Raw genomic sequence first — 16,025 nt, forward strand, 5'->3', positions numbered from 1 at the left:
TATTTCATTTTAATGCAGATAACCACATGTGACTATGATAGCTTTGGACCATAAAATTCAGCATTTAATTATACTCATTATTTTCTGCTATGCTTCTTTTAGTGCAATAGCTCTTTTGTATATTTTATAAATTTTGTATATTTTGTATATTTTGTAAATAACAATGTTGTTTATTGTATTGTTTATCCTCTGACTTGTCCACTGTGGAAACACATCCTTCCTTGTGCTCCATAGGCAGAGTACTCAAGCTTACTCTGGGGAATCACTATATTAATGTACTTTGGATACATCTGAATGTATGTGCTGTGACAGCCCCAAATCTCCTCCCCTGTCTTCTACATCACCACTCAATAAACTTGCTTTGTGGATGCAGTGCCATATGGGACATGGAGGTAGCCAGTAATACATACTAAGACTCAGGACCCTGAAGTCAGAATAATATTATCCTGAATGAATTACTTAACATCTCTGTGTTCCATTCCTTTATCTGTAAAATGTCTGTAATAGCAGACTCTCCTTCTGGGAGTTCATTGAGAAGATTAAGATAATTCATCTCAAAGATACGGTAAAACATCTGCTTACATAGTAGGGGCTCAGTAAAAGTTTTTGTTGAGTGAGAAGTTAGGTGAATGAGTGAAAGAAAAGAACTCCTGGGCATAATCATCTCTGGTTCAACCTGGTTTCTCACTGAACAAGTGAATTCAGGTCTCCTGGAGGGCTACTCCCTCTCACGAGCCCTTGTGTGACTTTAGAGGAGCCCCCTCTTGCACCTTTTCTGACGGCCTGCTGGTCTCTAACAACCTTTACTCTCAATAAGGATTTGTTCTTGGTCCTTCTCCAGTGCCATGATGGAGGTTGCTGCAAAGTGGCTCTCTAGGGTACACTTGAGGCTGGCGGATTTATGAGGCTCTTATGTTGAAACATCGATCTTTATGCAGAATTCATACTTATTATTGATACTCGCTCTGGAGAAAGTTGTGGAAGTGAATGTTTTGCTACAAATAAATGCTTCTGAGAATCTAGAAAACCTCCTCTTTTCTTGCAGAAGAGGGACACAGGTAGAAAATATCTTCCCTCTGTGATTCCAGGTTGCACTCCTCAATTCTTCCACCAAAGTGAAGACATTTAATTCATCCTTCCCAGCCTTTACTCTTCCCTCCCAAACTGATTGAAGTAGGTGATACCCTCTCTCTGCTGTCTCTGAGGCTTGAACTTTTCCTAGATCAATCAAATGAACCTGCCCTGATTTGGCCTAGGGAAACATCTAAATGGACTGTGCATGATAATCACTGGTACTAACTGCACTGGGCATTTCAGATGCCTTAGCTAATAATAATTCCTGCTAGAGAGGACCACTGAGAAGGGGACAAGGCTATATGCCATATGCTGATTCCTAGCATTAGCATTAAAGACCAGCAAACAGACAAACTGTATTTGATGGAAAAACTGTATCTTTTAACCAATCACTATGTTTATTGAAGTTAACTTAAAAACAAGAAGACAATTTCAAATATTCAGTCTCATTGTCCCCCCAAAAATCATTGTAAATAATTCAGAAATTTCGGTAATCAAAAACAACTTCTCCCCTACTCAGTAGTAGTAAAAAAAAAACTTTATAGGCCATGTGATTTTTTTGTTTGTTTGTGTTCTGAGATTATGACCACAAACCCAGCATCAAGCCTTGTCTACTTCTCTACTCTACTCAAGTGGCTCTCCTATATTCTTTTTAACGTGAGGTGTGATTGGCTACAGAAATGCAAACATACACCACCTTATATATCAAAAAAATTCCATAAAATATTTTTGGAGACCATACACCTATTATGATTCTAGTACCAATGGTCAAAACTACTTCATTGAAAATTGTTTTAGTGTTAAGGAAACATTCTACCTTATATTTCATCAGCAGCAGTAAAGCCAAGTCCTTTGGGGATGAGTTTTAATTTTAGAGTAACTAAACTTGGAAACTCTATTTTTTTCTGAAGCAAAATGAATCTAAAATAATAAAGACTTGTTTGATTTATTGAGAAATGGCAGGGTGTGGAGGAGAGAATGTGGAATTTAACTAGATCTGCACTTGAACCCCAGCTCATTCTCTCCCAGGGATGTAACCTTGATCAAGTAACCTATATCCAAGACATTTCTTCTCATTAAAATGGCAATAATAAAGATCCTGACATTACAGCGTCTTTGATCCACATGGTACCTCTACCAGTGCAAGTATGAGAACCACAGAAGGCCTTGTAAAGGCTCCCCCTCACCTCTCCCACCATGCTTTACTTGTAGATGGATTTCAACAGCACTCCCTAAAGAAGGGTTCAGAAATACTTTGAACAATGCCACCAGTATTGAAGTAAATGGATAAGACCCCAAGATACTACTCTGAAAACAGTGCTTATTTGGATGTATAAGCTTTGGTTTACTTGCAAAAATACCATAGGGACCACTTACCCCTAGGGTATAAGAATAACAACAGCAGCAACAGCAGCAGCAATAGGCAGCCTATGTTGTATTTCTGTTATACATCAGTAGGATAAATGCCTTATCTATATTAATGATGTATATTAATATATTAATTCATTTATTCTTCCTTAGGACCCAATGAGGTAGATGTTATGCATTTTTATTTTGCAGCTGTAGAGATGAAGTCACAAAGATTAAGAAAACTTGCCAAGGTCAAAAACTGTGACTATCAGTGCTAGAATTTTTGCCCAGACCAGTAAATGTTAATGGAATTACTGATGACAAAATATTTTACAGTTCTTAATTCTTCTCACTTGTGATGCTACCCAACAATGGGTGAGGGTCTATTATGGCACACAGAGACACAGGAGAACATGTATCACGACAAATTCAAAGACACTGTGCCTCAGTGGAGTTAGTCTGCAGAAGGACATAAGGAAGCCTGAAATTAATATTCTGAATATTCAGGTTGACATCAATATGTCACAAGCCAGAATTCTGAGTGGCCTGCTGCACTCATTGCTGTGACTATTTTTGCTTAATTGTGATTAATAATTGAAAATATTTTTCACAATGTGAAAATATGCTTTGTTGCCAAGGGCTCAAAATGGTCACAGAAAGGACTCTGCCAGTCAAATTTAAATTACATTTAGTATATCTCATTTTCATGAATTTCACTGAAGCCATGCTTTCCCAGGTATGAGTTTAAGGATAAAGAACAGATGGAGAGCAGTCAGAGTCACTCCTCTGGCTTCCAATTATATTCCTAGCAGAAAGTGAGAAACAAAGGATAGTTTCTAGTACAAATGAAGCTAAAAAACCAGCTGGATGGAATAAGGCTGGAAGGAGTGAGGCTGCCATTCAGGGGCAGCTGCTCTGTGCCCACTTGGACTTACTTTGGCTATTTGATGCCAGAGAAGCCCAAATGCAGCTCTATCATTGCCCTGCCCCTCCCAAGTTTAGAGGCCAATGCCCAAGCCCTTAGTTTTGTCTTTTAACAAAGACGAATCTGAGATGGGCTACCAAAATAATCAAATTGAACTTTAGCTTTTTATTGTGATGCAGAGGAAGAATTCATCCAGCTGGGATCGGAGTGCTATGTACCCATTCCCAGAATTGGGGAGTTTTTTGACCCTCCTAAAAGGAACAATGTTCAGAAACATGCTACAACTCTTTATTGAATGTTTACTGCAGGCCAAGCACTGTGGATGCAGAAACAAGGAAAGTCTAAAACTCCTGCATTCCCAGCACTTACATTCTACTGGAGAAAGATAGGTGATAGTAGAACAACCAAAAACATGTTCATTTTGTACGGCAATTAATACTAAGGAGATAATAAAACAGTGCTATGCTAGACTATGCCAGGTATAGGTGAGATTAGGTGGTCTCAGAAGGCATTTCTGAGAAGCTGGTATTTTTGCTGAGACATGAGTGACTCAAAGGTGCCGGCCATACTAAGATTTGGAAGAAATTCTTGCATTTTCTGCTCCCTCTGCTAGGAATGAGCCGGGATTAATAAAGGTGCAGGAGGTGGGAATGTGGTTGCAATACAGTGTACGAGGTAAGAACAGTAAGGAATTTAGACATAAAGGTAATTGCAGGGCCAAATCACCTACAATGGAGGAAACTAAGGAAAGAAGATTAGATTTTACATGAGGGGGAAGATATTGGAATATTTTAAGTGTAGTAGTGATAAGATATGGTTTGAGTTTTTAAAATACCATCTCGGTTGCTGTGAGGAGAATGAATTTTAAGTGACAAGGGTGGACGTGGAGAGAGTTTGATTCCTGGAGTGATACAGACAGCTGCGAGATGGAAAGAAGTGCTTTTAGTTAGAATGTGTTTTGGGGGTAGAAACTGCAAGGACTTGCAGATGGCCTGGATCTGACAGTGAAAGAAAAGGAGAAACTAAGCCCTTCTGGCAACTGAGTGGATAGCTGTGTGTTTTATTGAAACTGGAAAAACTGGGCAAGGGACTCCTTCCAATGAGAGGGATTCAAGAAAAGCTTTGCTTTGGTGGCCTTAAGTTTGATATCCCTGGTAATGAATCAAGAGGAGATGAATGCTGAGTAGATAGCCAGACACATATGTGTCTAACCAAGAGAAGGGGGAGGCCAGAGCTAGAGGTAAATATTTGGAAATTTGGGAGTAATTGTCTATAGGTGAGATTTGAATTTCATTAAGTGAGATTTAAGGTTGTTCTTGATTGCTGTTATTAGGGGGAGCAAAAGGAAATAAGAGAGAGGTCACGTGGAAGTGACCTCACAATGAGAGTGCATGTAGCTGGAGGCCACAGCAAGGCAGTAGATCTCTAACCTCTGTCAATGCCCAGCCCAACTTCTCCAGTAGTTTCCAATACAGCTGCTAATTGCAGATGAGAAGAAGCCCCCCGAGAGATGCTGCTGTGATAGAGCAGTGACCCTCTCTGTGAAAATGCCTCAGCCTGTCCTCCTTCCAGGGATGCAGACTTCCCATCTGGCCCAGTAACTGGGATGGTTGGGCCTACAGGCCAGCAGATACACCTCCTATCTCTGGGTCATGCTTCCTCTCCTAACTTCATCTTCCCCCACCCCACTCCACAGACAGGTGAAGACCTGGTTGGAATTGGTAATGAAATGCCAAACAACTCACCACTCGAAGTCCCAATTGGCACAGACACAGGGTTCTGAGACCACTGATCCTGAGTGGTCTCGGCCCAGGGCACACTGAGCTCCTGGCTTACGTTTCTTGAATATTTTCCTTTCTCCCATGACACAAGGCTCTCCCTTAGAGAGAAATTCCATAGTGTGAGAGACAGAAAAACATAAAAGTGGTGAAATAAACCAGTTGTCAACAAGAAGCATTAGCCTGTTCATTCTCATTTAGGTACTTTATGCAGCAGTCTCATTCTCAGTAATGATCCAGGAGTTTCAAGAATAACAGTGCTAATCTTTTACTACCACATAAAAGGAACATTATGGAAGGTGGGCCCACTTCTACCCTCCACCCACCCAAGCCAGTGATGTCTACATCATCCTGTTTCTGCTCCACCTCCATAGAGAATGTAAGGACTCCAGGCATCTTTGCAGACCACCAGGCATTTGCCCAAATGGCTTCAGTAGCAATTCTAGTGGAAAGGAGCCCATTTCTGGCACATTTTTCACATCATCTTCAGAGGGAAATTGAAGTTGACCCAAAATGTTCCCTCTCTATGATAAATGACCATGCCCAAATCTTAATTCCCAGTCAAGAACAAAGAAATGAGAAGTTGATACAAATTATACGGACCCAGTGGTTCTGAAGAATGCAGAAGCCTGCCTATTTCTCACAGCGGAAAATATCTACCATTGCTAGACCTACCCACCCTGACACCCTTTCTCAGTGGGCCTGTTTCCAGTGCTATGGGTCCCTTATTTCAGGAAAGTCTGAGAAATGCTCTCGCCCTCCACACTGGCAGATACAATGAGCAACTCTTGGAGGCCTTCTTTTAGCTGTAAAAAGCTCATTTCTCCATGGATAGAACTAAACCCCCAGGTTATCATCATCACCTTTCCCCCAGGCAGCTCAGTGACCTCAATTAGTAGATAGGATCCCAGGATGGGAGATGCTTCCTAAATATCATCTGGCCCTACTGGACCTGAGTGTGTTTCACCCTTTTCTCCAAATCCACACCCACATCCTCAGATGACCCACTACCTTCCTCCCCGAAATAGGAAGGCTCAGATAAGACCCAACAGGGCTTGCACTAGCTCCTCCTCCTCAAAGCCAGCACTCCACCTCCCTGGGGTGTACCTGATTGAGCAGGTGCCAGGTCTGATAGTCCTCCTTGGTGCAATGCCGGCTGAAGATAGATTTGTAGTCCACTTTCACCAATTGCCATTCGGAGCGGAGGCTGAAGTGGCCAAAAACTCTAAGTGTTTAGGGGAGGAGTGGGAGACACAAGTGGAGAAGGTCCCATAGTCAGTCACTAATGCACAGAAACTGGGAAGGAGATAAAGATTCACTGCAGCCTGGACTTTAGTTGTTCTTCCAAAGTGAGTTCCTTGAGGGCCATTGAGGAGAAAGCCCACTATCCATACAATTCAACCAACTGGCATGTCATTCACAGTGGGTTTTAAATCAACCATTTTTTAAATTGCAAAAGTAATATATATCTATTACAGGAAGCATTTAAAATATAGAAAGCCCAGTAAAGAAAAAAAAATTGGGACCAGTAGTCCCAAACTCACCACCCATACAAAACCCCTGTTCAGCTTTAGATACACAGCCTTCCCATTTCTCCTTAATGCAAGCACTGGCATTTTGCCTGCCCATGTCCATTAACAGGGACTCAGTTTCCTCATCTGTAAAGTGGATTGTACATATATATGTTGGAGTAGAAGGAGTGAATTTGCTAATTTAAAGTACAACTTTGCCAGCTGCAAAGTCCTAGCTGAATTTAAGTGTGTTAGTTGAAATTCCCACTGTTTAACGCACGTGAATACCTACCCTCCCTCCTCCTTCCTTAAAAAGAAAAAAAAATCACAGCAGACTCATAAAAGGAACTCATATTTATGTATAGTAAAGAAGCACACCATCTGTGACTTAGATAATCAATATTGACCTTTTCAAAGCCCAGCAGTTGATTGCCCTATAAATATGAATGATCAATCGTTTCTAGAAAAATAGAAAAAAAATAAGACTGATCATCCATACTCTACTCAGGTGGCATGTCTTGCAATTACAATGCAAGACATCTATCATAGTGATGTAAACGGGAGACTGATCATGCTGCTAACTTAAAACAACTGAAGTCTTTCAAGGAGTTGGATGGCTTCCATTTCAGCAAGACTTAATCACACTACCAGCCCTGGATTCTCCTCTGCCCAAGTTCAGATACTGTTATGGTGACAACTACAAGATTAACTCTCTTCCTGGGTCATTTTCTTATGCTCTCTAAAAGATGAGGATGCTTATGGGAAAGGTAGAGACTGACAAAACTTGTGAAATGAGGAAGAATATAGAGTTGTTTTTGTAGATCATCCAATTTACGATACATCTCAGGATCAATTTTGAATGTGCTTCAGATAAAAGTTAAATCAAACCTTTTAGAGTCTTATCTAAAAGAAAATTAAGCAGATTTTGAAAGAGAGACAGGATCTCTCCTTTAGTAAAACTACATGGGTTTTATATGGATCTAAGCTCAGCATGAGATAGGAGAAGCTCTGAGCCTAGAATACCCAACATATGCAGCTGACACTGTGGAGCAAAGCAAACCTAACTCCCTCTCCCTGGGTTCTCTCTGTTCTCTTGCATTCTTGCTAAATCCAGTGCTTTCCAAATCCAATTCATCGATGCCAGGTCATCCACTAAGGTATTTCCATTTCTTAGCTCTGAATTCATTTTACATAGAGGTCAGTCAATCCATTTTAAATCTTTAACAAAACAGCTCTCTCTTATCAAACATTTTTGCTTGTTTGAAGAGAGGACAGTTAAACTGATAAGCTCATCAAGGGAAAATGAAACAAACAAACAAACAAACAGTGGGAGGAGACCTTGACAGATATCTCTTTTTTTTCTCTATCCAGCCTTCAAAACTCTTGCATTCAGACACCACTTCCAGCAGTTAAGTCTTCCCTGATTGGAATACTCCTAGTGCAGGATGTTAATGATGCTAAACCAAATATTTCTGCTGACTCCAAATAGTTTAAATGTGCTTCCTAGATCACAAAAGATGTCATGTCAGATTAATCACATTCCTTTTTATTAAAAGGTTACTGGGCAGACAGAAGAGGAAAATGGGAAGCACATGATTTACCTGGATACCAGACATGGCATTTGAACAGGGTCTGTCATAGGAATCTTGACAAAAAGATTGAGAAAATATGAGCCAGGAGCTTGGTAAAATCATGTGGCTGAACAGTACCTAATGAAGACATTAAAATCAACCAAGAGGGAGGTGAGAGTAGTCCGCTGCAAGGTTCTGTCGTCTGCTCTTTCTTGTTCATCATTTTTATTAATGACTTGAAGACATGAAAATAATGGCCATCACTGGAAATTGAATTTTTTGATGACATAAAGCTGGAGGAAGCCCTCAATATGCTCGATGGCAGGAGCAAGACTCAACAAGGTCGTGACAGACTAAAGAGATAGGCTTAATTTAACAAGGTGTGATGTAACCTGGAGAAATGTTAGCTAGATCCTCTCCATGGTAATTACATAAGTACCAGATAAAAGAAATGGGGCTTGGTAGTTTTCAGGTTTAATAGTAATAATAATAGCAGCTTAAGAGTTTCCACACACAATGTGAACACTTCAGGGAGACATAAAATATTTAACGTGATCTTGAAATGCATTAACAGAATTATGTGTATTATCTAGAACCAAAGAGGCAATAACCTGGTTTTTTCTACATTAACCAGATCACCAGGAAAATTGTGGTTGCTTTTGGTTGCTACCATTCAAGAAGGATATAGACTGAGTGTCTCAATCTACAGTACATATTTGGGCTTTGGTAGTGGTGGTGAAGTATGAATCTGCTTAAATTTTAAACAAACAAAAATGTGCTTATTGGCACATATGTACTCATCTATAAATAAAAATCACATATATTTTATCAGATTATTCAAAGGGGTTCATAGTTCCTAAAGTTTAAGGACCACTGAAGAAGAGAGTGACTAAGATGGCACACTGCACTGAATGGTGACCTGCAATAAGATACAACTACTTCCTATTCCCTGGAACTGTGAATGTGACCTTATGTAGGAAAAGCATCTTTGCACTTGTAAATCAAGGGTCTTGAGTTGAGATCATTTTGGATTATCAGGGTGGGCTCTAAATCCAATGACAAGTATCATTATAAAAGACACAAAGATGAGTAGCATGCAGTGAGGAGAAGGCCATGTGAAGATAGAAGCCAAAATTGGAGTTATGCAGCCCAAGCCAAAGAACACCTAGAACTTCAGGAAGATGGAAGAAGCAAAGAATGAATTCTCCCCTAGCGCCCCAGGGGAGTAGAGGCCTGTTGACCTTTTGATTGTGGACTCTAAACTCCAGAACTACAAGAGAATAAATGTCTGTTCTTTTAAGCCACTAAATTTGTTACAACAGCCACAGGAAACTAATACAGGTGGCCATATGATCCAAGACCACTTTCATCTACCCAAAATGCAGTGTAAGAACTAAGGCTGGTTAACCTGGACATGACTTAGGAAAGTGCAGTGAGGGAAGAGCAGCAGGTGGATATTCTAGAGAGCTCTCTTGCATGTAAAAAATAACCAACAATAAAAGTGTGGAAGGTTATAAAGTGTGAGAGAATTTTCTTTCTTTTTTTTTTTCTTTTTGTTGAAATGGAGTTTCATTCTTTTTGCCCAGGCTGGAGTGCAATGGCACAATCTCGGCTCACCGCAACCTCCACCTCCCTGGTCCAAGCAATTCTCCTGCCTCAGCCTCCCGAGTAGCTGGGATTACAGGCATATGCCACCACACCCGGCTAATTTTGTACTTTTTTAGTAGAGACAATGTTTCTCCATGTTGGTCAGGCTGGTCTCGAACTCCTGACGTCAGGTGATCTGCCTGCCTCGGCCTCTCAAAGTGCTGGGATTACAGGCATGAGCCACAACACCCAGCCTGTGAGGGAACTTTCTAACAAAGGTTCTAACAGCAGGAGCAAGAGATGCTCAAAAGTTAGTAAGCATAGAACTTCAAGCTCAGCCTTGATCATTTCCCAGGGTAGATATGGAGCAGCACGTAAGCATCAACCATGTGTACAGCCTAACTGACCCCGAGTCTCTAAGAATGTCCACGTTGTTGGTCTTTCCAACTTTTTGAGATATCCATTACTGATTTCAGAGTGCTCATTTCAGGACAGAACACAAGAATAGGTGCTCAGTCAGGACTTAACAGACTTGTTCAGATTGTTCTGTTTTGCAGTCCTCACAGGTACACTCCTTTCATGTAATTTCTTTGGCTTCTTTGCCAGATTTCCTTATATTGTGTTTCCCAGGTCTTTCCCCATACTGTAAACTGATACACTAATATGTTCACTTAGGAGTGTGCTAGTCTCCTCTCCCGAGAGGTCACTTTTGTGTATCAGATGCAAAATTTTAATCACTTAAACATTCGTAGGATTATAAGCTTTGCTCATTTTCTCAATGGGCCCCAAATAAGATCAGTGGGGTAAAATCCCCTAGCAACTTTCAGACATTAATGTATTCCGCATCAATCCACCCATTGTCAGCTTTAGGAAGAGCAAAGTTCATTGTGGGCCCTTTCCTATGGGGCATACATGACTCAGACACATGGTCTCTTTTGTATAGACCCAGCTTCCCTAATTCTGTTCAATATCACATTAATTCATTGCTCTTCTGATTAAAGCTTATGGAAGCTGAAGAAATGACAGAAACATAGCAAAATAAGCAGGGGATGAAATTAAGAACTAATTCAAATACAAATATTTTTCTTATTTTTTCATGAATACCCAAGGAACAGATGTTAAAATTTACAACAAGATCTGTGGAAGTAAGAAACCAACAGAGAAATTGAAGTGGGCATCATCGTAAACCATGTCCATCACTTTGGAGTGATAAACACTGAGAAGGTCCTCTTGATCTTGAATTAGGAAAAGAGAAAGCCCAGACCGCTTCTAATTGATAATAATAATTTTGAAAATAATCAAGTTCCAGTAAAAGTTTCTCATCTGCCAGAAATACTCCTCTTAAGTTAAGGAAAGCCTGTTACCAGCAAAATAGGTACAGCACATTCCTCATATGTGTAGTAGTACTTTTACGGGGGGAACAAAGTGGTTCATGTATCAATAGAATATTAAAGCCCAAGAGACAGCTAGGATGAAAGAACCAAAGGCATGGAGCATCTTTAAAAGGATACTATAATTCTCAAATCGGGCAATACTTATTTCAAAATGTCCTCTGTGATTCCTCTGGCAACACTGAGCTCTTTGTTCAGAAGCTCAAATGGTCCTGCTATCTCTAGACCAGAGGTTCTCCAACATCTACATCAGAATCACCTACAGGGTTTGTTAAACATAGAATGTCTCACTCCCAGAGTTTCTTATTAGTACATTTGAGGTACCTAAGTACTTGAATTTCTAATTAAGTTCCAGGCGATGCTGATGTTGCTGGCCCCAGGAATGTATTTTGAGAACAATTTACCTAGACCATCAATCTAGAATTTCAGAAATTTCCGTATCTTTGGTGAAATAACTTTTGTCAACTAATTAAAAAGCTTAAGCCTGGGGATACTTTTAGTACTTCTTTGTATCCTACGGAACCTATCAACAGTAGTTGCTTGAAAAAGAATGGCTAATTGATCATTGAATGCCAACAGAAAAAAAAGAAGGCAATTCTAGAGCGTGAAATTTTATTCTCAGGTCTTTGGCAAAGACAAACTAATTCTTAGTGTGGCCAAACCCACTGTTATTAAATCCCACTTCCTTGCAATGACCAAGATAAACTATTTTGACATCCTTTTTCAGAAACCCATTGCTAGCCCCCTTTTGAACTCAAATCATATTTTCACCAACATAATCAAACCCCCATCATGCGAGATAATGTGGGTGAACATTTTGAAAATCACAGTAGACAACAAATGTTTATTACCATCATCATCATTTTTACTGTTGGAATCCTCATAGACTCACCCAAGGACTTTCTCATCAAGAACTTTCAATAGGCTTGGCTCAAAATCCTTTTTTCAAGGTACGTACTAACTTCATATGCTGGGACTTTCTTTTTTTATTTGACATCTTCCTAGTGAGTCTTGCAGAAAATGAACACCTTATATATAAATATAGATGACCACCTGAAAACAGGTAGCCTACCCTTTGGTTTCCTGAGGAAGTTGCTCCCAACCACAGGAACAAAATAAATGAATTCTCTATGCTATTTCTCACTATATAGATTTTCAGAAAAAAAATCAATTAAAATTTATAACTCCCATTTTTCTCTTTCCTTTTACCTTGCCACTTGGATTTTTCATGAGAGTATTTGACAACCACTCAAGATTCACCTTCTTCTTGGACTCTACAAATTTAAGAGGTCATCTCTGTCTTTTTCTAAAACTCTGATTCTAAATGCCTGCACTGCTAACATGACTCTGGTTACAGATGGTCTTCCTGTGCTCTTGAATTGTTGTTAACATATGGGTGGTCTGGGCATGGTCGCAAGAGTACTGGGCAGGGAAATAGAAGACTTGGCTTTTCCTAGACATGGTCTGCCATAAAATTAAGTAGGTGACCTTGAGCAAATCACTTTGTCTCTCAAGGATTCATCTTTTTAATAAAAGATTATTTGAAATCAGTGACACGTGTTCAAAGAATGAGTTGCAGAAATAGCCTACAGGGAATGTGGCCCTTTCAAGACCATTTCTAAGAGTTTATTTTCTTTCAATCCCCATGTCTACCTCAAAGTACACCTCAATGTCTACGTCAAAGCTATCCATCTCCTGGTAACCCTATACACAAAGGATTTATCTATTACAGTCATTCATCTTTGTCTGCACTGGCACTTCTTTCATATAACAGATGCTTAATAAATAGTTCTGGGTTGATTAATGATAGAATTAATCTAACAAAATCATTCACTTCTTCCAAAATTGAGGTAATAGCTTCATCTGCCCTTATTTCTGGGTCAAAGAATGTGGCTGAGTTGTGTATCATTTGGAATATAGAAGGACAGAAACAATCTCAGGCAAGTAACTGCAGCAAATGCTCTGTCCCTTGTCACCCTGGACTGTGCTAGGATTTCCACAAACAAATATGATTTGCTGGGACCCTAAATAACCCACCTCCTTTAATCCACCATTCAGACCTGAGTAAGCCTTTCATGAAGGGGAGTAATTAATTTGAGGGAGGGAGGCGGTTCACAAAAATAAAAGACTTCATTAGAATTCTATACACAGAGAGGGTTAGCTACTCATTAATTAAATGATTTCAAAGGGGATCTCTGTATATAATTGCTATAATTTAGGTGGAAAGAATGCCACACTAAACATAATTAGAGGACTAGATTCTGTAAAGATGTTTTCCTCTTTATAGGAGAGCAGTCCTGGGTTACCTGACTCTTGCCTGCCTAGTCATTTGATTCTTTTGTAGCCTCCCAATTATGCCAACTTTTATGCATAGTTATGAAAGCTGAGAGAAGTTTCAAGAAGAGAATGGTTGACCACAATCCTTCAAGAAAGAATCAGAATTTGTTCCTAGGAAGCCACTAAAAAACGTCGAAAAGGAAGAACAAACAGTGCTTTGGGAGTTATATTAGTGGACTTCACTGCAGGCTGACTATTGAGTGCGTCTTTGATCAAACTCAACTAAGATAATATTGTTGAGTTTTATTTGCCATTGACTCACAACTGGGACGTCCTTCTTTTCTGTCCTCAGAGACTCCAGTGCCTGCAACTCGAGTTCTTCTAACCACCAACTGTCCCATTTCCATCTGCTGGAATAACATCTTCAGAAACAGAGCAGGGCAAAGCCGACTCTGCCAGCCCCTTCCTGAGTTTCTTCTTTCTGTTACTGCCTTGACTGGACTGTCAGTCTTCAGGCTAGAAGCCTCTGCATCAAGAGACGCAGTCTTCAACCTGCTTTTCCTCTGCTTGGGATGGCTTACCCCGCACCTTGTCTTGTCCAACTCCTACTCATTCTGTAAGCCTTAGGTCAAAATATAGGTAGTAAGTTTTGATTGGAGGATAAAAGGGGCAGGAGAAAAGTTTTTCAAATCTAAATATTTTCTAGAGACCATCCTTATTTCCTCTTTAAGAAACAAAATGATTCATAAAGAACTCACGGTTTTGTTTCCATATATATGAGGTCTCTTCCTTTTTCTTTTCAAAGGCATACAAATTTATTAATGTGAGTATGGGCATGGAAGTCATATAGAATATAAAAAACTCTGAAGTTTTTTATTCTTTGTTTTCATCACCACCATTGTATTTAAAATCTCTAATTTAATTGCAAATATTTAAAGAGAATGTGGTTTCAATGATAATCAGCTCTTTGAAAGTAGTCTAGACATTGTATTTGGCTCAGTGTATGGTTAATATGTTGAAATATATTAAATGTTTAGGAACAGGGCCGCACAGCAGGAGGTGAGTGGCCAGGGAGCGAGCATTACTGCCTGAACTCCATCTCCTGTCAGGTCAGCTGTGGTATTGGATTCTCACAGGAGCGTGAACCCTACTATGAACTGCACATGCAAAGGATCTAGGTTGTGCATTCCTTATGAGAATCTAACTAATGCCTGATGATCTAAGGTGGAACAGTTTCTTCCCAAAATCAACACCCGCCACCTGCACTCTCATCCATGGAAAACTGTCTTCCATGAAACCAGTCCCTGGTGCCAAAAAGGTTGGGGACTGCTGCTTTAAATCAAGCTTTCTAATAATGTTATTCAATATTCAAAATCATATTAATCTTTGGACTACTTGGTCTATTGGTTTCTAAGTGAGGTTTATCAAAATGTTTTCCTATGATTGCGAACCTTTCATTTCTCCTTGCATGTTTTATAGTCTTTATATTATATAACCACAGAACTTTACAGGTTTTGAGATTATTCTATTTTCTTGGTAGGTCATTCCTTTTAGTTGTAATTCAAATACTACTTTCCTATTATGTCCTCTCTGATCTTCCCTCCTTGCTTCTTTTCCTTCCTCAGAAGAAAATAAAATCACTCTCCTCTGAATTTCTGTAGCATTTTATCTGTATTTTGGGTATGACCCACAGCACTTCCAAAATGTATCAAAAATCATAGCATAGGTATGTAAGTGTCTTATTCTCTTTGCTAGACTTTAACTTCTTAAAACTTTGCAACTGACATAAGTTATGCTTTATGCATCACAGGTGCTTGTCATATATTTAATTGTCTGAGCGGCTGTAGAATAAAGTGCTTAAGCACAAAAGTGTTCATATTAGATGGCCCAGATGAGAGCCCCAATCCTGGAACTACGGAGGGTTCCTTATACACTTTAAACTTACTTTCCTCATGTGCACAATGAGGATAATAGCAGTATCTAACACAATTTTGAGTTGTATTTTATAGTGATTTCTAAAAATTAACAAATTAATAATTTTAAAAAATTATTAGTATAGTTATATATTATGATTATTTGTCTTTGATGGATATCTAAGAATTTTGTGGGCAGACAGTGTGCCTTATGCTTTTATATCCCCATGATCCATACCCATAAGACTTTGCAAACAGTAGATCAGCAGCTCTCAGTCAAATAACAATAATAATTAATATTACTAGGCCAGTCACGGTAGCTCACGCCTGAAATCCCAGCACTTTGGGAGGCCAAGGTGGGCAGATCATGAGGTCAGGAGTTCAAGACTATCCTGACCAATATGGTGAAACCCCGTCTCTACCAAAAATACAAAAATTAGCTTGGCGTGGTGGCACACACCTGTAATCCCAGCCACTCAGGAGGCTGAGGCAGGAGAATTGCTTGAACCCAGGAGGCAGAGGTTGCAGTGAGCTGAGATCTGCACTCCAGCCTAGGTGACAGAGTGAGACTCTGTCTCAAAAATAATAGTAACAATTAATATTACTAATATTAGTGAGAAATTATTGAACATTGAGGGTATGCTAACC

The 16,025-nt window shown here is 39.6% G+C and overlaps 1 protein-coding gene across 1 annotated transcript in view; it reads right to left on the reverse strand.

Annotated features, from left to right (window-relative positions):
• Window positions 1-16,025, reverse strand: part of SORCS3 (sortilin related VPS10 domain containing receptor 3) — a 620,618-nt gene that overhangs the window by 58,610 nt on the left and 545,983 nt on the right. The window contains exons 15-16 of the mRNA XM_003255445.3: window positions 6,235-6,352; window positions 5,095-5,228 (exon numbers count right to left, since the gene is read on the reverse strand). Coding sequence (XP_003255493.1) covers window positions 5,095-5,228; window positions 6,235-6,352 — 252 coding nt within the window. The remainder of the gene's footprint in view (window positions 1-5,094; window positions 5,229-6,234; window positions 6,353-16,025) is intronic.

The sequence above is a fragment of the Nomascus leucogenys genome, chromosome 3, assembly GCF_006542625.1.
Source record: "Nomascus leucogenys isolate Asia chromosome 3, Asia_NLE_v1, whole genome shotgun sequence".
NCBI classification, from domain to species: Eukaryota; Metazoa; Chordata; class Mammalia; order Primates; family Hylobatidae; genus Nomascus; species Nomascus leucogenys.